The sequence below is a fragment of the Malurus melanocephalus genome, unplaced genomic scaffold (genome assembly GCF_030028575.1).
Source record: "Malurus melanocephalus ecotype Western Australia unplaced genomic scaffold, MMel_1.1 scaffold_54, whole genome shotgun sequence".
Lineage (NCBI taxonomy): Eukaryota > Metazoa > Chordata > Aves > Passeriformes > Maluridae > Malurus > Malurus melanocephalus.
In genome coordinates, this window is record NW_026623286.1 from 288,815 (window position 1) to 314,129 (window position 25,315).

At 38.7% G+C, this 25,315-nt stretch overlaps 1 protein-coding gene across 1 annotated transcript in view; it reads right to left on the reverse strand.

Moving 5' to 3' along the window:
* Window positions 1–814: 814 nt before the first annotated feature.
* Window positions 815–25,315, reverse strand: part of TJP2 (tight junction protein 2) — a 50,953-nt gene continuing 26,452 nt past the window's right edge. Inside the window, exons 2-23 of the mRNA XM_057365545.1 lie at window positions 21,798–21,851; window positions 19,666–19,790; window positions 18,088–18,190; window positions 17,044–17,623; window positions 15,462–15,565; window positions 15,166–15,319; window positions 14,097–14,205; window positions 13,846–13,985; window positions 13,267–13,333; window positions 11,951–12,101; window positions 11,095–11,203; window positions 10,191–10,401; window positions 8,763–8,950; window positions 7,608–7,703; window positions 7,421–7,500; window positions 6,761–6,971; window positions 6,259–6,359; window positions 5,670–5,882; window positions 5,199–5,309; window positions 3,890–4,237; window positions 3,381–3,466; window positions 815–1,728 (exon numbers count right to left, since the gene is read on the reverse strand). Of these exons, the coding sequence (XP_057221528.1) occupies window positions 1,563–1,728; window positions 3,381–3,466; window positions 3,890–4,237; window positions 5,199–5,309; window positions 5,670–5,882; window positions 6,259–6,359; window positions 6,761–6,971; window positions 7,421–7,500; window positions 7,608–7,703; window positions 8,763–8,950; window positions 10,191–10,401; window positions 11,095–11,203; window positions 11,951–12,101; window positions 13,267–13,333; window positions 13,846–13,985; window positions 14,097–14,205; window positions 15,166–15,319; window positions 15,462–15,565; window positions 17,044–17,623; window positions 18,088–18,190; window positions 19,666–19,790; window positions 21,798–21,842 (3,498 nt within the window). The 5' untranslated portion in view covers window positions 21,843–21,851 and the 3' untranslated portion in view covers window positions 815–1,562. The remainder of the gene's footprint in view (window positions 1,729–3,380; window positions 3,467–3,889; window positions 4,238–5,198; window positions 5,310–5,669; window positions 5,883–6,258; window positions 6,360–6,760; window positions 6,972–7,420; window positions 7,501–7,607; window positions 7,704–8,762; window positions 8,951–10,190; window positions 10,402–11,094; window positions 11,204–11,950; window positions 12,102–13,266; window positions 13,334–13,845; window positions 13,986–14,096; window positions 14,206–15,165; window positions 15,320–15,461; window positions 15,566–17,043; window positions 17,624–18,087; window positions 18,191–19,665; window positions 19,791–21,797; window positions 21,852–25,315) is intronic.

Here is a 25,315-nt window from a genome sequence, read left to right on the forward strand (position 1 = left end):
RAACTGCCCAGGGAAGTGGYTGAGTCAACATCTCTGAAGGAGTTTAAAAGATGGGGAGATGTGGTAGGGACATGGTTTAGWGGAATGTTTGGCACTGTTCAGTTTATGATTSGACTTGATGATCTTGGAGGTCTTTTCCAACTTAAATGATTCTATCATCTGAACAACACAAGTTTTCTCATTTGCTGTGCACCTATCCTATTGCTTCAATGAGAAAATTCTACCTTTTTAAAAAGAGTGATACAGAATCATGGACTTCCTGAGATGGAGGGGACCTACAAGGCTCATTGGATCCAAGCCCTGGCCCTGCACAGGACACCCCAAGAATCACACCCTGTGCCCAAGAGCATTGTCCAAACACTTCTTGAACTGTCAGGCTGCTGCTGTGACCACTTCCAGTCAGTGCTTAACCACCCTCTGGGTGAAGAACATTTTCCTAATACAGAATCATATAGTGGGTCAGAAGGCATTTTATTTTTAGAAGATCATTAGAAAACCATCTTTCACACTGTATGATTAAAGGATGCATTTCTCTATGACCCTTTCAAGAATTTTTGTTGTATAAGGATGAAGAGCAGAAACAGTGAGACAGAACTTAATACTCTGGAAGGTAAATCCCATGAAGGAATTCCGTAGTTTTGCATCAGCTCTAAATCACACCAGATTTTTGAAACAGTGTGAAGCACAACAGCAGTGATGTTTCCCAGTTACTTGGACAGAAGGAGAGGAGATCCCAAACTGAAACACTACTCATGAAGTCAGCAATTCTAGCCTAATACTGCTCAAAAGAAAAATGACATACACAAGGCTTGTCTAGAATATATACTTTATTATTTGCAGTCCGTGTRAATTTTAATACGTGACTGAATTTCTACACCATTTTCTCAGTTTAAGCACATCCTGGTCTTTTCCAACCACCCAGTCAATTGCACCTTTATTATGTACAGTCAGTATTTATGAATATTGCATATGCATCTATGAACTTAGAAAAATAACATGCAAGGAAAATTGTTACCATGGAAATGATAAAAAATAAAGATAGGTAAAACAGTCAATCCCCTTTTTAGTGTGTTATGGCTTTGCACCAAGTATCAGATGTCAAAACAAACTGCTTCAGAGCTTCTTGTTAAAGGCACTTACTGTTCTTCAAATACACTTTCACATTTAGTTCTATTGCATTAGGAAGTGTATCTCTGGGAYCATACTTTCATAACACAGCAGAACAGTCCAAAAAGGCAGCATTAATAAAAAGGAAAAAGGGGGGCTTATATTAAAATATGAAAATACCAAGAATTAACACAAACTTTAAGGATTTGGTCCTTATAAAACAGGCAACAGCATTCAGGCAATAGTGATTTCTTTTCATAGATGYTGACAAAATAATATCCCCAAAAAAACGAACTCTTCCAGTTCCAGTGTATAGATATGTCTGAGTTGAGTAGCGTACCCTCTAACACCACCCCCAGTAAAAATATAGCTTTTCAAAAGACTAACTACTGCTCCACTTTGGCTGTGAAGGAAGAAACCTCGAGAGAGTGTTAGACGTGGATATACTATCAAGCCTACAGCTCTGTGTCTCTGTATCTGGCTGGCTGTCCATAATAGCCCTTCTTGGAGTGGTCTGCCAGCTGCCGMCGGTACTCCTCCTCCTCCTCCTCGGCGTCGCTGCCGTAGCTGATGCGGCTCTCCAGGTAAGGTCTAACAGGAGGCTTCTGGGGTTCTGGAGGCCTGCAGCCAACACAGCAGCACAGGGGAAGAGAAAGGCATCATGTCTACTTCCATTATGAAAAAACTGAAAAACAGTTGKTTTTGATACCTGCTTTATGGCCAAATACAGCTTAGAAAGGCAGACGGAGCAAATGAAACCCCCTCTAGCCCATAAAAAACTGCACGACCATGGCAAGCCTATCTGGAGAGGCATCTTATTGCCATCAAGCTCAGATGATSTGCACATTTGATGTACTCAGCCTACCTATAAGAATGCCCTATTTAAAATTTTTAAACACCCCTGCACACACACAGACATCAATAGTTTTACAGCACCCTGAGCAGAGCAGTCTTTAGCCTTGCTACTACCCCAAATGACATTTCCTTTAATTAGTTTTGCACAGTAGYTCTTCTATGCTTTCTTCTCCGTCTCAAAGTCCAGTGACTTCTTATGTGACATATCTTAAATTGCTTGCCTTTTCAATCAAGGCTCTCACTAAGGCTCTTAGCCTTAAAAATGGCCAGAAATAACCCACACATTTGCTTTTTAAACACTGTGGTTCTATACAWTTGACATGACATTAAGCAGACATAGAAAAATGGAATCTGTCGAGGGAGGGTATTTCCACAGTTTCAAACCCCATGATTTTTGCAATCCATGTTCTGGAAAAACAAAATGGTATTGTCCTTACACCTTTCTCCCAGTGCTTAAATACTCTCTTCTAGGCAAATCATTAACGTTCCTGTAAAAAGCCAACAACACTAATTCCTGCATGTAAGCAACCACTCTGAAAATGTGGTAAAAGATTAATTTTCATTAGTTTTATAAAGCTTCCAATGTTATATAAAAAAAGTATGCTTTTCTGAACCTGTCAAGAAATCCTGAAAATAAGAGTTTTTTATTTTCGCATTTTAGATTATTTATTGTGACATCAAAACATTTGACTCACTAGGAAAAAAGAGTCTCATTTCTATTAGCTATTACTAAGTAGCAAGAAAATATGAAGACTCCTGAAAAGCAGAAAACAAAATCCATCATGGAGTGTGCTAGCTCTTGCATGGGTAATTGCTCAAGTCATAGAAATGTGCAGTGTGAAGGGTAAGATGGCACAGTGGTCAACCCATCCAGAATCCACTGAATTTTAATGGAAGATTACTACTCTTACAAGRCTTGATGGGTGACCTGGAACAACTTTCATCCTTAGTTTCCCTAGCCACACCACGGGTCTGTAAAGAATAAGCATTTAAGTAATTAAGTGTTATTAGAATAGCAATTATTTGTAAGGACAGACTAACAGGCACCAAGTATCTAGCACGGGTAGAATGGACATCAGAGGACATGAATCCAGGCAAGCTTCTGTGTAATACTGATTGTGGCAAGAACTGGCTCTGCAAGTATGTAAAAAAATACAGTGTTTCTTCCTAGATTGCTCAAATACTATAAATGAACTTACTGTAACTGAAATAAAAGAAAGAAAAAAATCCTGAAACAAGTTCRCTGAAGAGTTCACCAAAATTTTGTCCCACCTTTACAATACTCTTTGAAGCACTACAATAGAACGAWATACCAATGCAGGGATGACTTGTATGATTGAAAACTGGCAAGGTCAGTTTTCCTCCTGCTAGGGAAGTCAAGAATCAAGATAGAATGCTTGGAACTGGATACGCCTTACCTCATTGGCTGGGGCCAGCTCTGTTCTGACTTCTGTGTTTTGACAGGGACAGCATAAATATCTGGATGCTTCTGGGCAATTTCAAGCTTTAAAAGAAAGTAGAAGAAAATGACTGCTCTTTTTAACTCTATCCATTATGGATCCTATACTAGGATCTAGCAGGTCACAGCGACATCCAAAACAATTAAGCACATATTGATAACATCCTGTTGATATTCCTACAGTTAYAAAATCTTTTGCTATAGTAGTAATTCAATGCACACTTGAGAACAACGGATTGCCAAAAGCAACAGAATTACTAGAAGACAGGTTTTATAGTTACAGTAGGAAACCTTAAAATATGACTCTTTTTATATACAAATCCACACAACTATACGTCTCTATGTGTGGTTTCCCAAACTTCTCCCTCCAAAAGCAACACAATGCAAAGTGCATGATTTTAATTTTCAGGACTCTGGCTGTTCTATAGGTCACAAAGCACARGAGGGGGAAAATGCGTCTCTTCATACCCTGGCATTTTGGGCCTCTTGTAGCTCTTGCATTCTTTGCATCCTYGCCTTGTGATCCATCTCYTCAAATATTTTTACTTTCCTCAGGACTGATTTTGGAGTATTTTCTTGTTCACTTCCTTCCTCYTCCAACTTTGCCTCCTCYTCCTCCTCCTCTGCAGGCAGSACTGCTGGGGGGTGCTGAGAGTTTCTCAGAATGGGACGGCCAAAGGCAGGTTTTGCAGAAACAGGTGGTGGTGGTGCTTTAGCTGATACAGTTGAAGTCTCACTGCTGACAGCAACATTACTGGATTTGGAGTCGTAAGTCTTGGGGAAGTCATATGGATCCTCTTTGTTTTGTAATTTTCCCTGCAAGTATAAAACCCATAAAGTTTACATCAGCAKCTTTATAATTTTAGTTTCAAAAGAGGGCTTTAACCTGAAAGTAATCTATTTGCCTATGTTTTTGACAGTGTCAATCTTCATAGAACGCAGTACTTGAAAGGTATTTGAACTCCTGCAATATTTTGGCCAAATGCTCATAGGCTACACATCAGTCTATAGAAGACTAGGACATTCAGACTTTGTCCTATTTGTTAAGGATTACCAGAGCTATGTGTGCTAGGGCACAGCACACAGAAAACTGATGCCCCGAGTAATTTTTCACTATTACTTAATGTGGAGTATCATGACCTGAAATTTTGAAGTGCTCAGGACTCAATTCTGTTTTATGTTCCACGTTTGTTTTCCTTGCACATGTCCTACTCTGCCCTGTCTTCACTGCCCAGACTTTGAATGTATTTTGAATACTTGGGAGTATATGAGGTCACCGGTCCTCACAAAGAAAGGACTTTGRGGTCAGGTGAATTCAGAAATTTCTGAAATAGAAGTTATTGTTCAAACACTATAATTTCTTCCCTCCTGCATCATTCCTGAGCAATGTTTCAATAAATAGTTCACACAAATTTCTAGTGATGGCCAAGTGATAGATTCTGATTTTGTACTTCACAGTTATAGCCATCAGATTTGTTTTTCTGATGATTAATCTACTTTAGATCTTGCCAAGCTAAAGAATTGCCTCTCAGTTTGTCAGCGGATACACAAAGGAGTTCCTTTTCTTATTCCATATGGAAATTACATATTGGAGAAGAGCTGTTATTCAGTAAGTCTTCTTTCTGCTGGGTCCTGCAACACTTTCACTCATTCCTTCTCTCCACACTTAAAATGTCTTCTAGTCTCTGATCATCTCTCTTGCTCTTTCCAATGTGCCACCCTGGAGAAATTCCCAGAAAGAGGATGTTTGCTTTCTGATTTGTTTCTATTAATTTACCTTAGGTGGTTCAGGCTTGAATGCTGGAGGAGGACTTGGTTCTCTAAGGATCTCCCTGCTACCAGCTTTTCTCAACTGAGCCCTTGGTTCTGGCGTAAATTTTTTTAAACTCTATGAAAGAAAATAAGAGATAAAATCACTGCAGTAGCTAGTAACTCAAAYGTTTTCCTCTCTCAAGTTTACAATTTGGGGAACAGTGACCAAGAGTCAAAAGACTACCAGAAACCTGACTACAATCACTGCAAATTTAATTGGAAAGGTCAAGGTAATGAGACATCATAAAGAAATCGACAAAGCTAGGCAGAAAAGCAGAGCTATTATTATTTTTGTTCTTCACAGTGTAGCTCTAAAACACATTCAGAACCAAGATAAAGCTGCATTTTAAGAATCCCCCTCTGATTTTTAAGCCATACATAAATGGTTTTCAGAACGCCCAATGTTAAGTTTTCATGAAAAATCCAATCATCTCACCTCCTCGTGATGCACAGGTTCAGAGGAGCGGCTGACAGATGAAATCCTCGGCTCCTCTGAAGGCTCATCCAGTTCATTGTCAGTGTATGCACCACCTTCTCCATCTGTGTCCTCCAGGTCACTGATGAGYCGACTGTCACAGCTCAAATAGTCGGCACCCATGGCAGTCAGATAAGACATACGATCATCCGCATCATCCTCCATGCCCTCCATCTAAAGAAAAGTCAGTGAGAATTAAGGAACAAAGATTCAATAAATTAGAATTGAAATCCAGTTTAAGACTCAAATCAGACCAAACAAACCCTTAGGAATGACTTTGCAGAACTGAAAGAAACTAATGCAGACTCATGACCAAAAGTCCTGTAAAAGTTTATCCATCATCATCATTGTCCCCTAGCCACAGCATTAGTGATGAAAGCTCCAAAGTGTAACAGAAACAATAATAACATTTTTTGGTTACAGACAGACATCAGCTGACTATTTGTCTAGTCTATCTACCACTGGCAAATCAAATTTTGAACAATTTTTACTGACAAGAGATCCTTTGAGACATCTGTATAGCCGCACAGAGTATGGACTGACCGCTTACCTTCCCTTCYGATACCCATACTGCTTCTCCTTGCTGTTGCTGAATTGTGTCCTTCAGGCTGCCATACCAGCTATCATTCGCTGAATTCAAATTAATSGTTGCTGTAAAAATTGAAGGGAAAAGTAAATATACACACTAAATGCAATGTAATCCTTTATTCATTTTTTGCTGKTTTACCCTTTCTGGTTTAGGCCTGTGAGAATGTTAAACAGCCACTTCATTTAGATCACTGACAGATGCACGGTATTTTTATTTTATTTTATTTTATTAAACCATTTATCTTTAAATGGCAGTACATCAGCTCACAATTTCTTTTGCATTAGGATTTGGCAGAACAAGGAATTTTGAAAAGAGCCAAGGAAGGCATTACTCATGACCATACCTTCACACCCTTTTAAGTCCAGCCTGCATGAATTAATGTGCAGAGTAATTAAGCAGATGTCTTCGGACTCACAGTCACATACTCTCTTAGCAAGGAGGATAAACAAACATTCTTTCTTACCTGTAAAGAGGTGGGAACAAGTTTTCTTCAGTTTGTTTGCTTGCTCATAAAGTTTTCTCGAGCTCTTGTTTGATGTAGAACACAGTCTTTGTCTCATGGTCTTCACACCCTGCTTACTGTCTGGGTTAAAGAAGACCACAATTGGAAACCACTGGGTGTAGTTTAGCAGGTCCACGGCTTTAGGAGTGACATCCAACAGAGCATGTTTATCCTGTTAACAAGAAAGGCCAGTCAATGTGGTGCATGTGGGAACAAGTGGAGATGATTGAACATGGGATCCTAGGAAAACCAGGGTATTTGTGTCCAARTAAGACACAATCTGTGGGGTGTGTTCCCACAGCTATATATCACATTTAGAATGTTAAGAGCAAGTAGAGCAYTTCATGACAGTAAAGCCTCCACGACAAGTTCAGAAAGCATACAGTAAAACAGATTCTCTTCTGTCCAAATTTAGAAAGGACTAGAGAAAAAAAAAGTAATTTCTAACATCAGGTTCAAAGCTATAAAAACTACCAAAATTGCTGTTGAACAATTTCAAAACAGCTCTATCTTTTTACARAAATAGACACAGTGAAAATTCGAGTACTCTGCAAGTTTTAGGAGCAAACAAATCAAACAACATGCCTTTGAGCATAAGCAATTTTCAGAGAAATGCCATACCTGCTCAATGATTTGCCTCACAGTGTTCAAGCGCACTACCCCAGTCGACTTCTCTGAACCTGCATCTCTGGGTTCTGTCTCTGCAAAGACAAYATTTTAGCTTATCTAGAGTGGCCAGGCAGCTGTAATTATTAAGTTGTCCATTCTTTCAGTTAAAGATGAAAAAAACATTAAGAGGACAACTTACTTGCTGTTTGGTACAGATGAGGTAAATCATTTGACAATTTCTCCATAGCAACATCAGCAATAGGGCCAAATATCACCACAGGTCTCTTAAAACCAGCTGAAAGGAAAATATTTGGAGAAAAGAGAAGTCTGATAAGACTGGTTTTATATATAACAGACAAGACCATCAGTTACTGTGCAAAGCTAAGAATAAGCTGAAGGTATTAAAAATATATTTTTAAAAATRTATTCCTCAGAAGTYTGTACAACAGCATAATACAGAAAGCTACGTGTAGCAGCTGAGAAAGTAAAGAGACTCTTTTGGTTTAACAGCTTTCTTATTCCTTAAAATGAAATTGTATTTAGAGGATTCTGCATCTGAAAATGTGCAGCAGATTTTCATTCATCTTCCATCCATCAAAACTGCATGAACCTTGACAGACTGGGTTTTGTCTGAATAAAGATACAAATGATAAAGCAACTGCAATGCAGCTTGAAGAAGCAAAGAAATGTAAAACAGTATTATTGTTCATGTTGAAGCAAGTGCAAACGCAGTCTTCAGAGTTAACGGGGTAATGCCATTATCTCATGTCTTCATCTTGGTTTCTGGCATTTCCTTTAAAATACTCTTTACTGTTTGTTTTGTTCCAGAATGCTGTCATGTGCTAATACCAGAAAATCAGCTTGACCTGCTCAACATCACTAGTGAAATAGCTAGTTTACAGTCACGACTATAGACCTCATGAACCATGAGTCTAGCTGGACAATCCACTGAAAATTCTTGGGTTCTATTTCCTCTGAAGCTAATGTTGAAGTGATATTTATGAAGATTAGGGTTATCTCAGGTGTATGGATTTTACTTTCAGAGCTAGCCAAGGAGAATCTTTGAGGAAACAAGGAAAAGCCCTGCTGTTTCATCCCTTTTTCATTTTAAACCTTAAAACTGGCAGGTGTAATTTGGAGGCAAGAGAGACCAACCGTAGTTTAAAAGGGTAAAAAAGCTTTCACTTAGAGTAATTAAAAGCAACCAGAAATTTCCATTCTAAGAAAAATGTCATCCCTTCTTAATTTAACACCATTGGTAGTTGTTAGAAATCACTTTCTTGGCTGCCCAAACATTTGGATGCTAAAGCAGCCAACAAYAAACAGGCAGCAGGCTCAGAGCAGGGACACTTACCCTCACGCAACTGGACGCGCTCGTAAGCTGGGAATTTTGTGCTCACAGATACAATAGCTGTCAGATCCTCACGGCTCTTCCTCAGATTCTTCTTCGCTCCAGATCGTTGGCCACGTGTTCTCCAGAAGTCTGCCCTGTCACTGGATCCATCTTTTTGGGCATTTTGAACACTGGCCATCTGTTCAGCTCTGATGGACAAAGCAGAGAGTACAGAATTAGATAAAGTAGGCAAGGGTGCTTTAACTGAAGAACAACAGATTTTGAATTTGTAACAGGTAATTAATTTGCCAGATAGATAAGAAGGAGTGGAGGTAAAAGCAGACAAGTTCAGGTGCTTTTGCACTGGAGCAAATACATTGTCAGAACAAAGCTCTGACTTCCCACAGCTAAAAGGTGCTGTGCAGGAATGAGTCCTGAGGTCCTAAACTTACCATTTACACAACAATAAATGAACACAAATGCAAAGAGGTGGTGAGAGAGGGCAACTCAGAACTGAAGGATGGTTTGGTCAGATCAATTAACAGAGTGAAGAAAATGTACTTACCAGGAAACAGACAGGGAAGTCACATAAGAAGTGCATTTCGTAACTTGTGTGTACCATGTAACTGTGAGCTTTTTCTTTCATCATAAAACCACAGCYACATTCAAGAACTTAAAAGCTACAGTCTAAAAATACTCTTTTTTTTCTAATAAATTCCAACTCTTCTACTCACTGTACACATTTGAACACTTCTGATTACCACCCATGAATTTTAACTTAGAAAGTACATTTAAGCAAAAACATTGCTGTGGTTCGTTCAGTATTTCACACAAAAATACTACAGACTGCAGTTCCCCCCCAAAAAATAGCCTCAGAATAAATATTTAAAGTACTATCCATAAGGATTTAAAAAATAAATTCAAGCACTGAAGTTCTTCTAGAAGATTAATCATCAGGGTATTCTTGCACACAGAGACATGAGCTTCCTAAGGTGAAGGGTTTTTGWTTAGTTTGGCTTTTTGTTCGGTTGGGTTTTTTTGTTTGTTTTGATTTGATTTGGTGGTGGTGGACAGATAGAGAAGGTAGAGGAAAAAAGCAAAAACTGAACAAAAATAAGACCCACCACTCCATTTCTGGAAGAGGAAGTAAAGCAACTAATGGTCAAAATGTTGATTGTTGAGACAGAAACTCTGGGTCTGTGCTGCACAGACATAATCTAGTATGTATATAACACCTGCTCTCATTGTCTCCTTGCATAATGCCATGGTTCTAAAACCTGCAGTTTTTACAGGTACAATTCTTATAAAAGTAAAGACAAAACAATTTATTCATCCTTGTAGAGGGGAATAAAAAGCAAGAAAGGTATGAAACAGGAAGGAAAGTAACTTCGRGAGGGGGATATAGATCTTACTTCCAACAATGGGTAGGAAGATATGGTGCCACCTTACCTGCTCTTATTTGGAATGAGGCCCTTTTCCAGTTCATTTCCAATTCTCACAGCCAGCCAGTTTCCCAGTTTGCCATCATACAGTGTATCAACCACTCTGAAGATCTCCCCTCTGGTGAATGCTAAGCTCTGTGGTGACTCYTTTTCACACTCAAAGTGACTCCTGATGAAGAACGAATCTCCTCTGCCACAAGCCATGATGTCTCTGTAGACTAAAACAAGACACCCCTTTTAGTTTATGTGTTTTTTACACTTGAAAGAAAGATTAATCTGTGGTTCTAGAGAACACACCTTTGAAATTCTAAACAGCTGCTCAGAAAGATGTAAAAACCCAGACAGTTATTCCCATTTGCATTCCTTGTCCTACACCCACTTATCAGGAGTGTTCCCTACTTGTCTGTGCACAGCCCTTACAGCTCTGGGGCAAGGAATCTTGCACATTCCAAATGCACAAGGCAGCTATGGCACTGCAATCTTGCAGCAGGCTCCTGTTGCCTCCCAACAGGAAAGCAAGAGGCTTTGCCTGGCTCCTTAACCATTCATCAGTAAAACTGTCCATTTGCTGCTGACCAAATCCTCTACGACTGCCAAGGCACAGCAGAATGCTAACAGCAGAAACTCTGCCAGCTGCTACAGACAGAAAATAGCAGAAGGAAAAACAGTATCTTACCATTTTTCAGGATTAAGGGTTGCTATTTGCTAATAATAAAAGACATGGAGATGTACTCTGAAAAACACATTGCACATGCAGCCTTGTATGTATGGAATACAACTATCTTCTCAACTAGCAAAAAGGAGAGTAACTAAAATGCCATCAAAAGCAAGAGAGATTATTTGTGGTCCCACTGACAAAGCACAGCTTAAAAGCTTCATAGATACACATACATTTTGTTCAAAGCACCTACCTTCATATTTGCTTTGAGCCAAAATTGTCACAGTTTCACCTTTGGGAATTTCTAAGAGATACAAAACAGCGTCTTCCCGAACAATACCTCTGAAGTCTTGAGTGTTTACCTATATATAAAAAAACCAAAACCCCACAATGACTGGAAAATCAACAGTAAAAGGAATAACTATAGATTTTTCTTTAATCTGAAAATGTCTTAAATATTCTCTTCCCTCACTATAGATATATATTTTAGAAGTCAATATGATTGTCTCTTGTGAATATTTTATTCCAGCTATTAGCAGAAATCTTTCAGAAATAACAAGGTTTATACATTGCTAGATTACATTAACAAGGATATACATTGCTAGATTACTTCTTCAATTTTAACAGCCTCCAGAAGGGGCAAGAGAAAAGACGTGGAAAGAAAATTACATTAGCCTTCCATGTGAACTTTCAGAAAAAAAGCACCGTGAAGGGATTAAGWAAAACAGATGATATAAATCAGAAACTAGAAAATTAAGTCACCAAAACCTAAAGAAACTGCAGAAAGATGAAAGAAGAAAAATCATAATGGTGCCAATTTTTTCCCCTCCAAGACTAGGAGGAAGCATTCTACAAAAAACTTCCTGTCCCATCTTGCAGCATTTTTTCTTGATTAACAGTTAMCTATTCCTTCCGTAACATTGTAAACAAACTAAAGCTTGGTATACAATTCTTTCTCCTTCAAAAATTCATTCCTGTAAGAYCCCTCCACCACATATACAACCTTACAAAGCAGTAATTTGATTTYCTAAGCTCATAATTTCTCCCGTATTTCCACAAAGATGCAAACCAGAGTATACAGAAGCCATTTGCTTTCCATGGACACATACCTTAAGAATCTGATCTCCTTCCTGCAGTCCTTCCTCATCAGCTGAGGTACCTTCTTGAATTCCAGCAATAAATATCCCTACATCATTCCCACCAGCCAGTCGTAGACCCACGCTGTCCCCCTTCTTGAATCTCACCATTTTCGTATTAGGACTACAAGATTCACAGACAGAAAAAGGAAGTAAAGCCAGATATTAGGAATATAACATTATCAACGTGCCAAAAGAAAAAAAAAAACTTAAAACCTTTCAACAGTACCATATTAATAATATTCTTATCCCCTTTCTTTCAAAAGATAGGCTATATTTACCCAGGTAACTCTACAGTGAAGGCAGGAAGCAGAGAATTTGCATTTTTCGGGGTAGAAACTGAACTAGGAAGAGTGACTAAGTGACATGAACAGACTTGACTGAGCAGGGAAACAGTCCCCTGTTTCTGAAACCTCAAAGTACTTCCCTACCTATGCTATCCTCTTTCATATAAACAGCTGGGGTTTTTGTGAAAATAGACTGAATTATGAGCAATCATACTCATTGYTTTTTCCTCGTAATCTAAAGAACTGTCATATGAATTAAACCAATGCCCATTTTCTTTACTGTTACAGCATGTTTGTTAGAAGTCTCCGAATTTTCTGGTAATGAGAAATATTTCCAAGTATAAACCACTGATATGTTAACAATCAGCCCTTTCACATTGCAGTGGGAAAGACTACTGGACTAGGCACAGCTTTTCGCTGTCAGAAAAGCTATATGCCTGAGTGACCTTCCAACACAGAGGACACTTCTTATCTGTCAGCCCTTCTCAGTAATACCCTAAGCCTGTATTACAAATTCCCCTTCACCAAAAAATAATCACTTGATTAATTCGTACATCAGTGACACCATATGCARGGTCCAACCCAGCAGAGATCTGAGAAGGAAATACACCAAGCTACAGAACATTTTCAAAAYGTTATCATTAGGCTTCTCCTTACAATCCCAACACTGCTATCCCTTCAATTTCTGCATTTGAAAACTCTCAAAAGAAAACACATAAAATGACTTCCTATTAATAAAAATAAAATTCTTGCATTTGGTCCCATGCAAGCCCAGAAGCACAGGGTGTTCTATATTTTTAGGCAGATTCCAGGCAGATATTTCTAAAATTAAGCTGAACTCAAGTGTCATCAGTTAGAMGCCATGTCACTTCTTCTCAGCATTAACCTATAAAGGGGGTATCACTCCAAATRGGAAAAAGAACCCAACCCTGAAGCCAAGAATCAGGTCCCAGTCACTGGAAGAACACTGAGTGCAAAAGGACTCAGCAAGTGCCACCTTACCCATATATTGCTTCATCTTCCGGGCTGGGTTTAAGAATTGTTCGTGTAACTGGTTTTGGCTGAGGCACTAAATGTTAAAAAAAAAAAAAAATACRAAAGAAGTTACTGAGATATTGAAAAAGTTACAAATGGCAGCAATTTTTAGCTATCAGACAGCAATCAAACCCTCCATGCCAAAGATTAATACAGATTTAAAATTCAGGCATGTCAGATTGAAATCCATTTATTTCTAYTTTTTTAGTTCTTGAAAAAGAACCAAGAGATCAGGGAAGGGATACACAACTCTAGGCAAGCTAAATCAAGACTTTATTCATCAGCTTAGGGCAACAGGCTAACTAAGAGCAGATGTTCTAGGAGAGTACTTGCTTTTTTCAAYGTGGTAATTCTAATAAGCAACTGCTGTCAAATGACATCAGGAGTTTCTTCCCTGAAACTTCCCACAAAGCAAAGACAAACTCTTCTCTGTGTGTCAGGGTGGGGCTGACATGAAGAGCATACCAACTTTGTCAGTGTGGTTGAGGGAATAGACATTCTGTGTTCAGGGGAAGAAAAAGGCAACCAAAACCTCCAGACTCTGACCTGCTGGGTCATCTTGGTACTTCAGTTCTTTGTTTGAGTCTACAGCTGTAACAGCAGAAGCAGCAATGTCACTTGTTGATTTGAATGGAGTAGGCATTGCTCCCATTCTGGACATCCTACTGGAGGGATCATCTTTTGCACTAAAATAAATAAATAGGAAAATAAGTGTAATGAAATCAGATGAGAATGCACATATTTTAATTACTTCTTTAACAAGCAGAGAAAAATGAACTAGAGAAGACCATTCTTACTTYRGTTTCTCTTTCAGTTTTTCATTGGATGAATGTGAATCTAGATCAGAATGATGTAATCTGTCATCTTGAGGGGAGAATGATCTGTTTGACTCTATTTCAGAAATATCTGTAAAGAGARTGGCAAATCAAGCAATGCAGGATTTGTTTAAATTATCTGCTGAGTTGATCACCATCAAATTAGAAAGTTTTCATAAGCAGGATACATTGAACCTTTCAGCCCAATTTCATTGCAAGGGTTTAACTAAGGTTCAAAAAGTACCTTTTAGTGCATCCACCCCTCTACACCGCCCCCCCCCCCAAATATTTCAGGATGGTTTCACACAACCTTTAGGAAACACACTCACATGGAACCACTACTCTGTGCATACCACAGATGCGTTAGCTAGAAAACCACCTTCAGATCAACAGATCTCACATCATTGCCCTTCAGTGGCAAAGGAAACAGAGTGGCCCTCGGATTTGAACTGCTCCTCAGACTTCACAGCCAAATCTACCCAAAGTTCCAGCCCCTATTCTGACACCAAAAGAAAAAGTATCTTGTTCCAAATAATGTTAACATCCTATTCCCCCAAACTATCTGAACCCTTCCCAAAGCAAAATTATGCTGAGAGATACAGCTCATACACATGTATAGAACAGGTACTAGGAATAGAAATCATTTATCCAGGGGCACTTAATTTCCTCTTGTCCTGCCATTTCTTCCCTCCATTTGAATGCTCCCATGAATGGTAATGCCTTCAGAAGGAGAGACCAGTCCACTGCATTTGTTTTAAAGACTTTTATTGAAGTAACTGATTTGCTTGCTCCAAGAAGTTAAGACTGATTTTGCCAGATCAACATTGGTTCTTCTTTCTCGACCCTTTCCAAAATGTAATTATATGATTATTACAAACTTATTTTCACCTTAAGGAAGGGGACTTGATGCTTAATTGATTATTAGTTATGTTTGTTTGTGTTTAATTTTTTTTCATAAAGAACCTAATACCACCCCACCACAGCAAAACAATATAAACTCCACTTTGTCCTTGCACAGAGTCCAGAACTTTGGATCCACATTAAACCTCACCATCCATTTCTGAGTCACTGTCGTTCAACGGAGGAATGTTGAGCAGCGTCTGCTTTCGGTCCCTGAGAACAACCAGCTGGAGTTTGCCACGTGATTTCTCAATCAATTTTCGGGCATCAGCTAAAGACATGTTCTCTGTCACTGTACCATTGATCTGGACATAAAAAAGCAACAATAACAAATRAGTCCACATTGTGCTCAAGTTTAACAGAGAACTTGACTGCAATGTGACGTAGTTCAGAATAACCACTWTAACCAGTGCCTGCCAAACTGTGAGCAGTGGAAGCAGAACAGACCTTGAGAATGATGTCTCCTTCATGAAGGTTGCCATCTTTGGTTGCTAGGCCAGTACGGGTCATTTCCTTTATAAAGATCTGACTTCCAAGACGGAGTCCATATTCTGGAACCAAGAAGATACATCCACTGTAGCTTAGAAGAAAAGTGAGGATGCATTTTTTTAAAAAACTACAGCATACTTGCACCAAACACCACTATACCATGAGAGGGGAAAAAAGGGAAAAAACATTGACCTAGCAAGCCCACTTCATCCTAAGAAAGTCTCCAATATCTGTGCTACCATCACAATATGAACAAGCAACAACTAAAAACAAATTACAGCTGGATGATTKGTCTGCACCTTCAGCAGCAAAGTGACACCTTCGCTCTGCAGCTGCTTATTAACATGTTGGACTAGATTCTCTCTGATTCATATTTTGCATGGCAYAGAGGGGAAAAAGGGTCACAAAGCACTAATAGAAGTATTTATTTTCATCAGTTGTTGTATGCTGACCCCATCCCATTTGTACTCCAGGAACYGCCTTGGTTGTTTCAGGAAAAGGAATTTTTTTCACTCCTCTGCCCCCTTTCTTCCCTGTGATCTAAGTTACTCRGGTCAATATATTTTCTACTTAAAAAGAAAGGCAACACCCATAAAACACTTGCATCCTAGAATAGCAGAATGTTATTTTGTTTTAAAAGATCACCACACTTCAGCAAGTCTGCAAAGCATCCATATGAATGGAAGAAATTATTATATATATAGCTAAACATAAAAGTTAACCAATACAGTTTAAATTTCTCCTTATTTGTATACATATCTGCATTAACTTTACAAGCAGAAACTTTATATGCAGAGGAAGAAGAGGAAGGAGGAAAATGGATTCTGGCCAGAGTCACTGAAAAAAGAGATTAGCTCCTGCATACAAAATTTAATTAACAAAAAATTCTTACATATTACAGCAGGGCACATTAGGAAAAAACCCAGCAACCACATCCAACCCCTCCAGAAATAAACCATCACTCCCCCCCACAAAAAAAAAAGTGCTAAACAGAAAAGAATGCACAACCTAATCTCAGATACGCTTTCCAGAACAAGCCTTAATGTCACAGCACACAAAAGGTCAGGCTTTTGGCTTTCATTTACACATTCCAATACTCAGCAAAGAAAGGCTGAAATACTACTATTTCAGTATTTCAGTTGCTGCTTTTTCAGTATATTTYAATGACCTGAACGAAATAAACCTTGCTATTAAAGGCAGGGTCTACTCTTCACCTTTTGTACCTAACCCTTCTGTAGATGTGCCAAGTGTAATCTGAATCATGATCAGATCCATGCTTTCCATCAGTAAAAGAGAAAATGGAAAATCAAGAGCACAGTGGCTTGAAAAGACTGAAATGATGTGGGTGAACAAATGTTTGTTCAAAGGTGCTGGGAAAAAAGCATCCCGAATTAGCTACGAAGAAYGAAAGAACAACTTAAACCATCAGTWAGAAAAGTCAACATTTAACCTACAAAAGCAGAAAGTTATTCAGCTCTTCTCCTTTCCCCACAAAACACCATGCTGTATTGGATGGATTCTTCTCCCCTACTGCACCCACCTTCATTGTGTCTGCCTTTTGTTAAGAGAACACTGATGGGTGCAGCCGGGTCCTGTGGGCCCATGTACTCATGCTGGTGGTGTATTTCAGGCGAAGGACTGCGGGAACGAAGCCTGTCACGACTACGGCTCCTCATTTCCCTCCCATATCTGGGATCAGATAAAGATCCATGACTGTARCTGGGTGGGCTGTAGTCTCCTCTGTAGTCCCGTTCATAGCCACCATCCCTGTCGATGCTCCTTCCCCTGCTGCGATCCCTTCTGTAGTCTCGATCCAAGCTCCTGTCAACGCTCCTGCCCCGGCTCCGCTCTCGGCTGTAGCTGTATTCCCGGTCGCGGTCTCTGCTCCGGTTACGCCCTCGCTCCTGCTCTTCCCTGTAGCTCTGGTCCAGGCTGTTTCCCCAGCTTTGGCTGCGCCCTCCATTTCCAGTGTGCCAGCTTCTCTCGCTGTAGCCACTTCGAGCACTTTTGCCATCAAAATCTGCGTGGTCATCCACTACATCTAAAGCTCTGTCCTCATAGTCGAGGGAGGGGCTTCTCTTCAGKGCAGCAGCCTGCACTTTCCTTGGTCTTTTCACTACCTGTTCAGTACAATATGAAACAAACATACAAAATAAACCCTTTTCAAAGATCAGAATGTGAAGTTGAACAGCAGAATATTCTTCATGTTTCAAATAGAGTTTAGGGGAAAGAAGAAGGAAGAGCAAAGTTCTGTTTGCTACTGGACAAGAACTGTATATGTAGGACATCATTTGCCTCACATAACTTCAGTTCTGTACCACTTGTTTTTCCATAAAATAAACACAGAGAACATACATGTTATTCTCAGTTTTTCAACAAGGTGAGTTTGTGATACTGTTGAAATAATTTCCTTTTGTTTCACCTAGGGAAACTATATTTTTGTTTTATTGATTCTGTACATTGTATCCGGCAAAGGACTGCTTTGCTTTATGCCTTTGAAGCACACTTTATAGAAGAAAACCAAAATCCTGACTGGTTATGCACATACATACCACTACATTGACTACATTTGGAATTTACTTACAATGGTGGCCACTTTCCCGCTTTTCCTAAGCTGCTGAACTGCAAAAGAGTGTAGAACATTTTCCATCGGGGTCCCATTAACAATAACCACTCGGTCATTTTCTCTGGAAACAGGGGGAGGGAGATAAAAAAGGGRAAAGAGGATTTAAGAGGGATCTTCACAGTAACAGCAGAACAAAACAAAATTTCTCTTTTGCTTTTTTTTTCTTTTCAGAGAAAACCTATGGATTTCATTCAGTTTAACAAGGAGTTTTGATTTCAAAATGCTTGCTATTTAAACACTACAATATCTGAATACTAGAAGCAGCTTCAGGTGCTTCTTAAAATTAGACTTGGAGCAGAACTGTGCATCTTTGTGTATATACAGTGTTCAGCTTAAGTACCTTGCCATAATATTTTTTAATTAACATATGTGATGAGTACTAAAACTCTTTTTTTTAGCTCTTTCAAGTCTCCTGGTTCTTCACACCTAGTGCTGGACTTGTCTCACATTTCACAAAAGCTTCAAATTGCTACAGCCATACCAGTATTGAGGCAAATATTGACAAGTACACTGCAGTAAATTTTTTTGAAAGTCTGGTGTTCAGATCCCACCTACTCTGAAGAAAGGTRATTGGGGCAGGGGGAACCAACAAAACTATAATGCACAAGAAGTCCTCCCTGCCCTAAAACACAGGCCAACTGAGATTACTAACTCATYTGTTCAGACCTTCTTCATGTCAAATAGACCACGAACACCTAACTCAGTCATGCCCTACAAAACAGCCTCATAATACTGATTAATTTAGTCCCATAAATTTAATAAAGACATTTCGACATAAAAAGTGCAAAAAAAACCCCAAATTACACTCCTCATGTTAGTTTTTTTCTGGTGACTATTCAGTTACTAACCTTACAGTCAGAGCATTAGCTCAACAAATTACTAGTTACTTTGCCATTTTCTGCTAGGTAAAAGAAATCTTTGGTACCAACTATTTTATCTTCATTATAATCAAATCACCTCACAATCTTCTTTTAAATAAGAAGATTATATACTCTGAGCCTCCATTTGTAAGGCACTCTAACTCCCAAATGATTTTTGTGCCTCTTTTCATACCCTTCCAATTCCTTTTAGAGGATGAGTATGCCAGAACAGCACACTATATTCCAGTGTCAGTTCCATCCAGTCTWAAGATGAATTAAAATAGCTCTCTGGACAGTCCATACATCCAAAGACAGTACTGAACATAATAGTGTAATATTACATCAAAAGGTMCATCTACTTGTGCTCATTTTAACCCAAACAAGGTGACAGAATCATATTGTGTTTTTTTCTGAAAGTGCCCAAATATCTTAGTATTATCTTGTCATTATCAATTTACCTATGATCTTTCATAATTTCTGGACATGATTTTATTCCCAAACCACATGTGATTATAGAACAGGAATGATGACCATGGTGGTGTGCAGGGATCACTGCTATAAAATGAAGGATTTGTACATTTATGTTAAAAATAGTTTGTAACTAGCTTTATAACATCCCTTCTATTCAGTTACTCAGTAACAGCTCCCATGCCAGACATAAAAAAATAGTGCTTACTGAAGTAATCCATCTGCTGGACCACCTGGGAGAACATCCGAAATGACTATCGATGTTTCACCATTTTCAAAATGAGGGTTATCTCTGCCTCCAGAAACTGCAATCCCAAATCCTCGTTTCGAATCCTTTATAACAAAACCAAATACAACAAAACTTAAATACATTGGCAGGAATTCTGACAGGGRAAAAGAAGAAGATGAATGTGATGGCATTTTAAGTAGGTATTGTTTAGAATATGATAGTTGCATGCAGAGTGCTGCAGAAACACAACAGTACCTCTAAATTTAAAATAGATTGTATTTACACATCCAAGTAACAAAATAACAAGTTTTTTTTTCCAAAACATCTACAGCCTACTGACTGCTAGTAATTATATAAAGAACTCACTAAATTTGCCTGCATTTTGCTTCACCATCCCACAGCTTATTCATACCAGTCTATTGTTAAGTAAATCTATTTTGTTAGTGATACTTGGGAAAATGCAATAGCTTTCCCAGGATCTCATCTTCATTATGMTTGCTAAGTAGCTTGTAACAACATCTTGCTCCTCAAACTAAACAAGATCATGGTTGATTACAAAGAGCAAGCAGTAGACCTGYGCATTGTCTATAGTCCTCCACTACAGACAGTCACAATAAACTGTTTTAAATGCACAAATCATGTCAAACCTGTCATCACCAAAAAAMCAGATCCATGGAAGTCCTAAGACAGCATTAATAAAATCAGAGAAATGCTTCACAGAATGCCAAGGAAGCATGTTGATAGCACCAGACCTGAGAACTGTCAGCACAACTGAACTGCTGACAAGAAGGTGAGCACAAAACAACACACGCTTAATTTTATCAGCTATTTAACATAAACATATATCACTAAAAATTACAAATTATGTAATTTGAACATTTGAAGAAAATGTTTTAACATGTGGCAAAGTAATACATCAAGTTGAAGTCATGATTTTCCCCCAACTCACACTGTGAGTGTGTGTCACTCATATGCCACTTCATGCCACTAATGCTGATATAAAGTGATTATTTCCTTCAGGAGGAAAAAAGCAATGGGTTTTTCTTTTAAAACAGCACTTCACTTRCTGCACCTTTGTTTTACAGGAAGTAGTTTGATGCTTTGCACCAAAAAAATACAGATTCAAAATAATTATAAAATTCAATGGCAGTGGCTGATACAGCAAATTCAGTAGCCCCCTGCCATCTCAGCAGCCCTGGTCTCTCTTTGTGGTAAAAAAGTAATGCCCACTTACATGATATCTGAGATCTAAAATACTGGAAATTACAGGAACTAAGACCTTCTCAGCATTTCTCCTGTCTACCTCTGCAAGCTAAAACCCAACCCTTTCTCACATGAAACAARCTATGTAGAGAAGAAAGCTCTTTCACCTTGGGTTATTCAAGTTTCAGTTCATTGCAGAAGATGTGAAAAAATTTAAGCAGCTCTGTACAGGCTGCTCACTGAACCCAGATCATCAGAACAGCTGGGAAGGCCACCACCACYGAAGCCAAAGTGCACACCTTTGTACCATGGTGTGGCAGCCTAGCTATTGCAGAATACACAAGTAGACACAAGKGGTATACTTCTTTTAATTCAAAAGGATTCCACTTGATACTTCCTGTTTTCTTAAAAGAACTGTTAAAAGTGACACCTATGGCCCATCTGTTTTACAGGTTTTAATGACAGTAGTTTTCCACTGGATTCTATTCTACACTGGTAGATATTAAGGTACGTTACAAAAATAAAGTCAGTGGAATCCTGTTCAGTGATTATTACAAAGCTTGGACATTAACCACAAACTGCTTGATAGAACCATCTGCTTTGTTTTTAAGGCTCTTCAATAATGAATTCAGCTACGTGGCTGACATGTGGTATATTATACTGTCATTAGAAAGACCAAACAGTAGCAAATATAGTACTGTGATTGTTAACTGAATTTACTCTTAACATTAAAGCGTCACGCTATTGTATGAGTAGCAGCTAAGCTTTAAAATACAAAAACATATTTGAACAATTAATTAATCCTATTCTAGACTCAGATATGCTAATAACATCTATTGCAAAACATATGCAAAGTAAACCAGTGCTTGAACATTTGAAAACTAAAAATATAACAGGCACTCACTCACCTTTTGTAAGGTCACTGTGTACTGTTCCCATATCAGCTCTTCCATGCCTGGGGCCTGTTGCACACAGAAACCAATTAGTAAAACACACAGCATATAACTATTTAAATTAAACTGTGAAAYCCCCCACTAAAACACCGGTTTAAAAACAATATGCATATTCTAAAATTTTGGGACAATTAGTATGAAATCTGTGTATTTCAATGAATGACAATTTTTCTTTAAAAAGGCAAAAAACATTAATAGATCCGGGCTGGTAGAATCCCTTCACGTTTCACTGATTTAATGGCTCATTCTGATTTTCTGGAAAAGCCTTATTCAGCAAAAGCATTTAATTCAGATCATCTAGCACTCTATAGCTCTGATTCAAATAACACACAAAATACTTATGGAAGACCTTTCTGTCCCAGTAAGCCATAAGWTTCGTAGTTGAAACCGAGGGTTTCAAAATGAACTAGACTTCAGATGTCTTGCTTCTTGTTCTTGTGGATTTAACAAAATGTTTTGTCCACTATGAATTACATAACTAAATATTTAGGTTCCCACCAAAGAATTAAATTTCACAGGAAAACACAACATATCACTATAGAGGACAGTTACAGCCATGTCTGTGACACTTCTCAGAAACATTTTCTTCCACATTTCCAGTTACAGCTGATCACTTTATCTTACATGATATAACCTGAAATCTTTCCAACATCACAGCTTAAAATATAATACAGAATAATCACCCAGCTGTGATGCAGCAAATAGTACATTGCCAGCTCCTTCTGTGCCTGCCCTGTAAAATCAGGAGAAAAATGAGCCACATTTGACACACTGCAAACACTTAAAAATGGAAAGCATCCCTTACAGAAGAAAAATCCAGGCACTGCATAAGCATGTGCATGCAAATACTCAAGCCATAGGTTTTATTTATTTGTATTGAAAGTGGTCTTCCTTCATCTCAGGCAACTGAATTTCAGACAGAAGCTGAGTTCAGACTTAATGGTGTTTTTAAAGGCATCACAGGGATTACACTCCAAAACAACAGACAGAGAAGTGACACAAGAATGGTATGCCTGTACTTTAAGGCATCCCTTCCATTTTCAGAGTGAGACTTCTGGCAGTGCAGAAGCATTCAGCAAGCTATGGATGTTATTTCTCACATGCAAAACAAACCCCTTGATGCACAATTCCAGTTGATTCTGTGCACTCCAAAGAGGAACTAGATTTACATTTTCTATTGCACATTAACTGTATTGAAAACAAACTTAAAAATAATTCTGGCTCAGAGAACCTGAGGGAATATGCAAAACATTCRGCATTTTTACCAGGAATTTTACAACACTGAACAGTGTTAAATTTCCACTGTTCTGCCAGAAAATGAACAATGCTTTCCAGTTTCCAGAACCTCTGGGGTCTAATTAAAGGGAAAAAATAGATGTAGGAGATCATGGCTTATATTGAAAATAATCCATAYAAGTAATTGTTTCTAATTTTTGACTTATTTAGATCAAATAAGAATGTGTTCATAACTATTAATTATTAAAACACATGTGTCTTGGGGTCAGTGTTGAATGTGCTGAATCACACAGAGAAATTATTTTATCTGATACTCCCATTTAACCAGCTGACATGTCTAAACTTTCAGCTATCTGAAACTGAACTGTCTCACTAGATATATCCCCTTACACAGAGAATCTTTGCCACAAGTGAAAAATTCCTCCTTAACTGCTGTGATGCTTCCATAAATGGAAGCGACTAGGCTTGCTTGCCTGGCATGTAGGAAACAGTGTACCTGCCACTGACCCTTGGCTACACCATCACAGTCCTGCTTTTCCACATATCTTTAAGCTCTGCAAAAAATGTGTCTGTGCTAAACAGGGGCCTCGATGTCATTTAAATTCCATCTGACTTCACTGAATAAAGTTTTAGAAATGAAAGTCAGTACCAAATAACGAGCAAATTWTGAAGGACAAGCAGGTGGGTTCAAATTTTGTAGAGGCAGGGAATATGGAAAATCTTTTCCATCCTCCTCTAGATAAAAAAGCCTCAACAACTTACACGTGTAACTTGAACATCACTTAAATTCAGTTTGCACTGTATGCAGCTCCTACCAACACTACCCCTCAGCCAAGAATACCGAGGCCAGCTCTAAGCAAGTGCAGAGCAAGGCAGGCAGAATGCAGTGAAAGAGAGCTTACTACCCATGGGGACAAAGAAAAGCCTGAGAAATGACTGCTTATTCAGTACAACACTGCAGGAAGAGGACTGAGGAAAGCACTGTTGACAATATCAGGGATGGATATAAGGGTACAAAACAGGAAACTTACGAGATTTTCCTCCCAGAAAACTAGGCTTTCCATGAKCAGTGGCATAAGTATAACCTTGTGCACAAGTGGAGAGATGCGTTGGGTAGTAAATCAAAGCATCACAAGACTACAGAGTGAAGTTTACTTAGCTCTGACAAGTAAGTCTTATGGCATCTGGTCAAAAAAATAAGTMGTAAGAATGAAAGAGAAACTACTGCCTACAGACACTATAATTAAGGACAAGATGCTGAGCCCATAGTATCGTCTGATTTGCACCTAGAAAAAGTTCCTCATAGTACCAACAACTGTTTCATGTACACCCCGTGTAAATTTTGGGYGTTTATTTTTACCTTGAAACCGTTACCAAAAACGAAACAGAAGATAATTAAACAATTCACTTTAAAAKTCACAAGTATTTGTTGAAGTAATCAATCTTTTGAAACTGCTCCTTGGGAAGCTCTCTCCCATTTGCCGWACGCTACATCAGGGAAGGAAAGCACACTATGTACTTGCAAAGCTGATTTTGTTCAATGTAATTACCCAGACAACAYGACTAGCTCTGCTGTGCTGATAAAGCAATGGAGGCTCTGCAATACAGTTCAGAGAACTGAATGGTCACCTTGGAAGCCCAGAAGGCAAAAACAATCTCTAAACAATAATCTCTTTAACATTATAAAATGTACTGCTGCTTGCCATTGTCACAATGCTAACCCATACCGTCAGATTAATGGAGAAGAGAAGATTGAGAGTGAGGGAGAGACTACAAATGTTTCAAATCATCAGTCACGGACTTGATCAAAACTAATATCTAAGTCTCCACCCGAATAGCGAAATTCCTGTACTCCGCATTTAATGATGTGACTCTCCTCAGAATGCATCAAGTGATGAGTTATGAAAAGCCTTCATCACCTTGCCAATTTCTTCATACTTCATCTGTAAGGAAACACAAAGGGATCCTGAGCAGCTTGTGCATCCCTTACAGGATCGCAGTGTCACTGCAAGATTGCACACCAAAACACTGGAGAGAGAAAGGCAGGCAAAATGGTTAAGAACCCCACCTCCAGTTACTAACACTAACTGTTCTACAAGTCCACCCAGGTTTCACACAGACAACAGGCTACCTGCAGTAAGCGCAAATTACTGTAATTAGCTAGTCTAAATTCRTTAGGGACTAAAGTCAGTCCATTTCTAATTAGAACACTGTAGTTGGGATTTGCTTAAATCTGT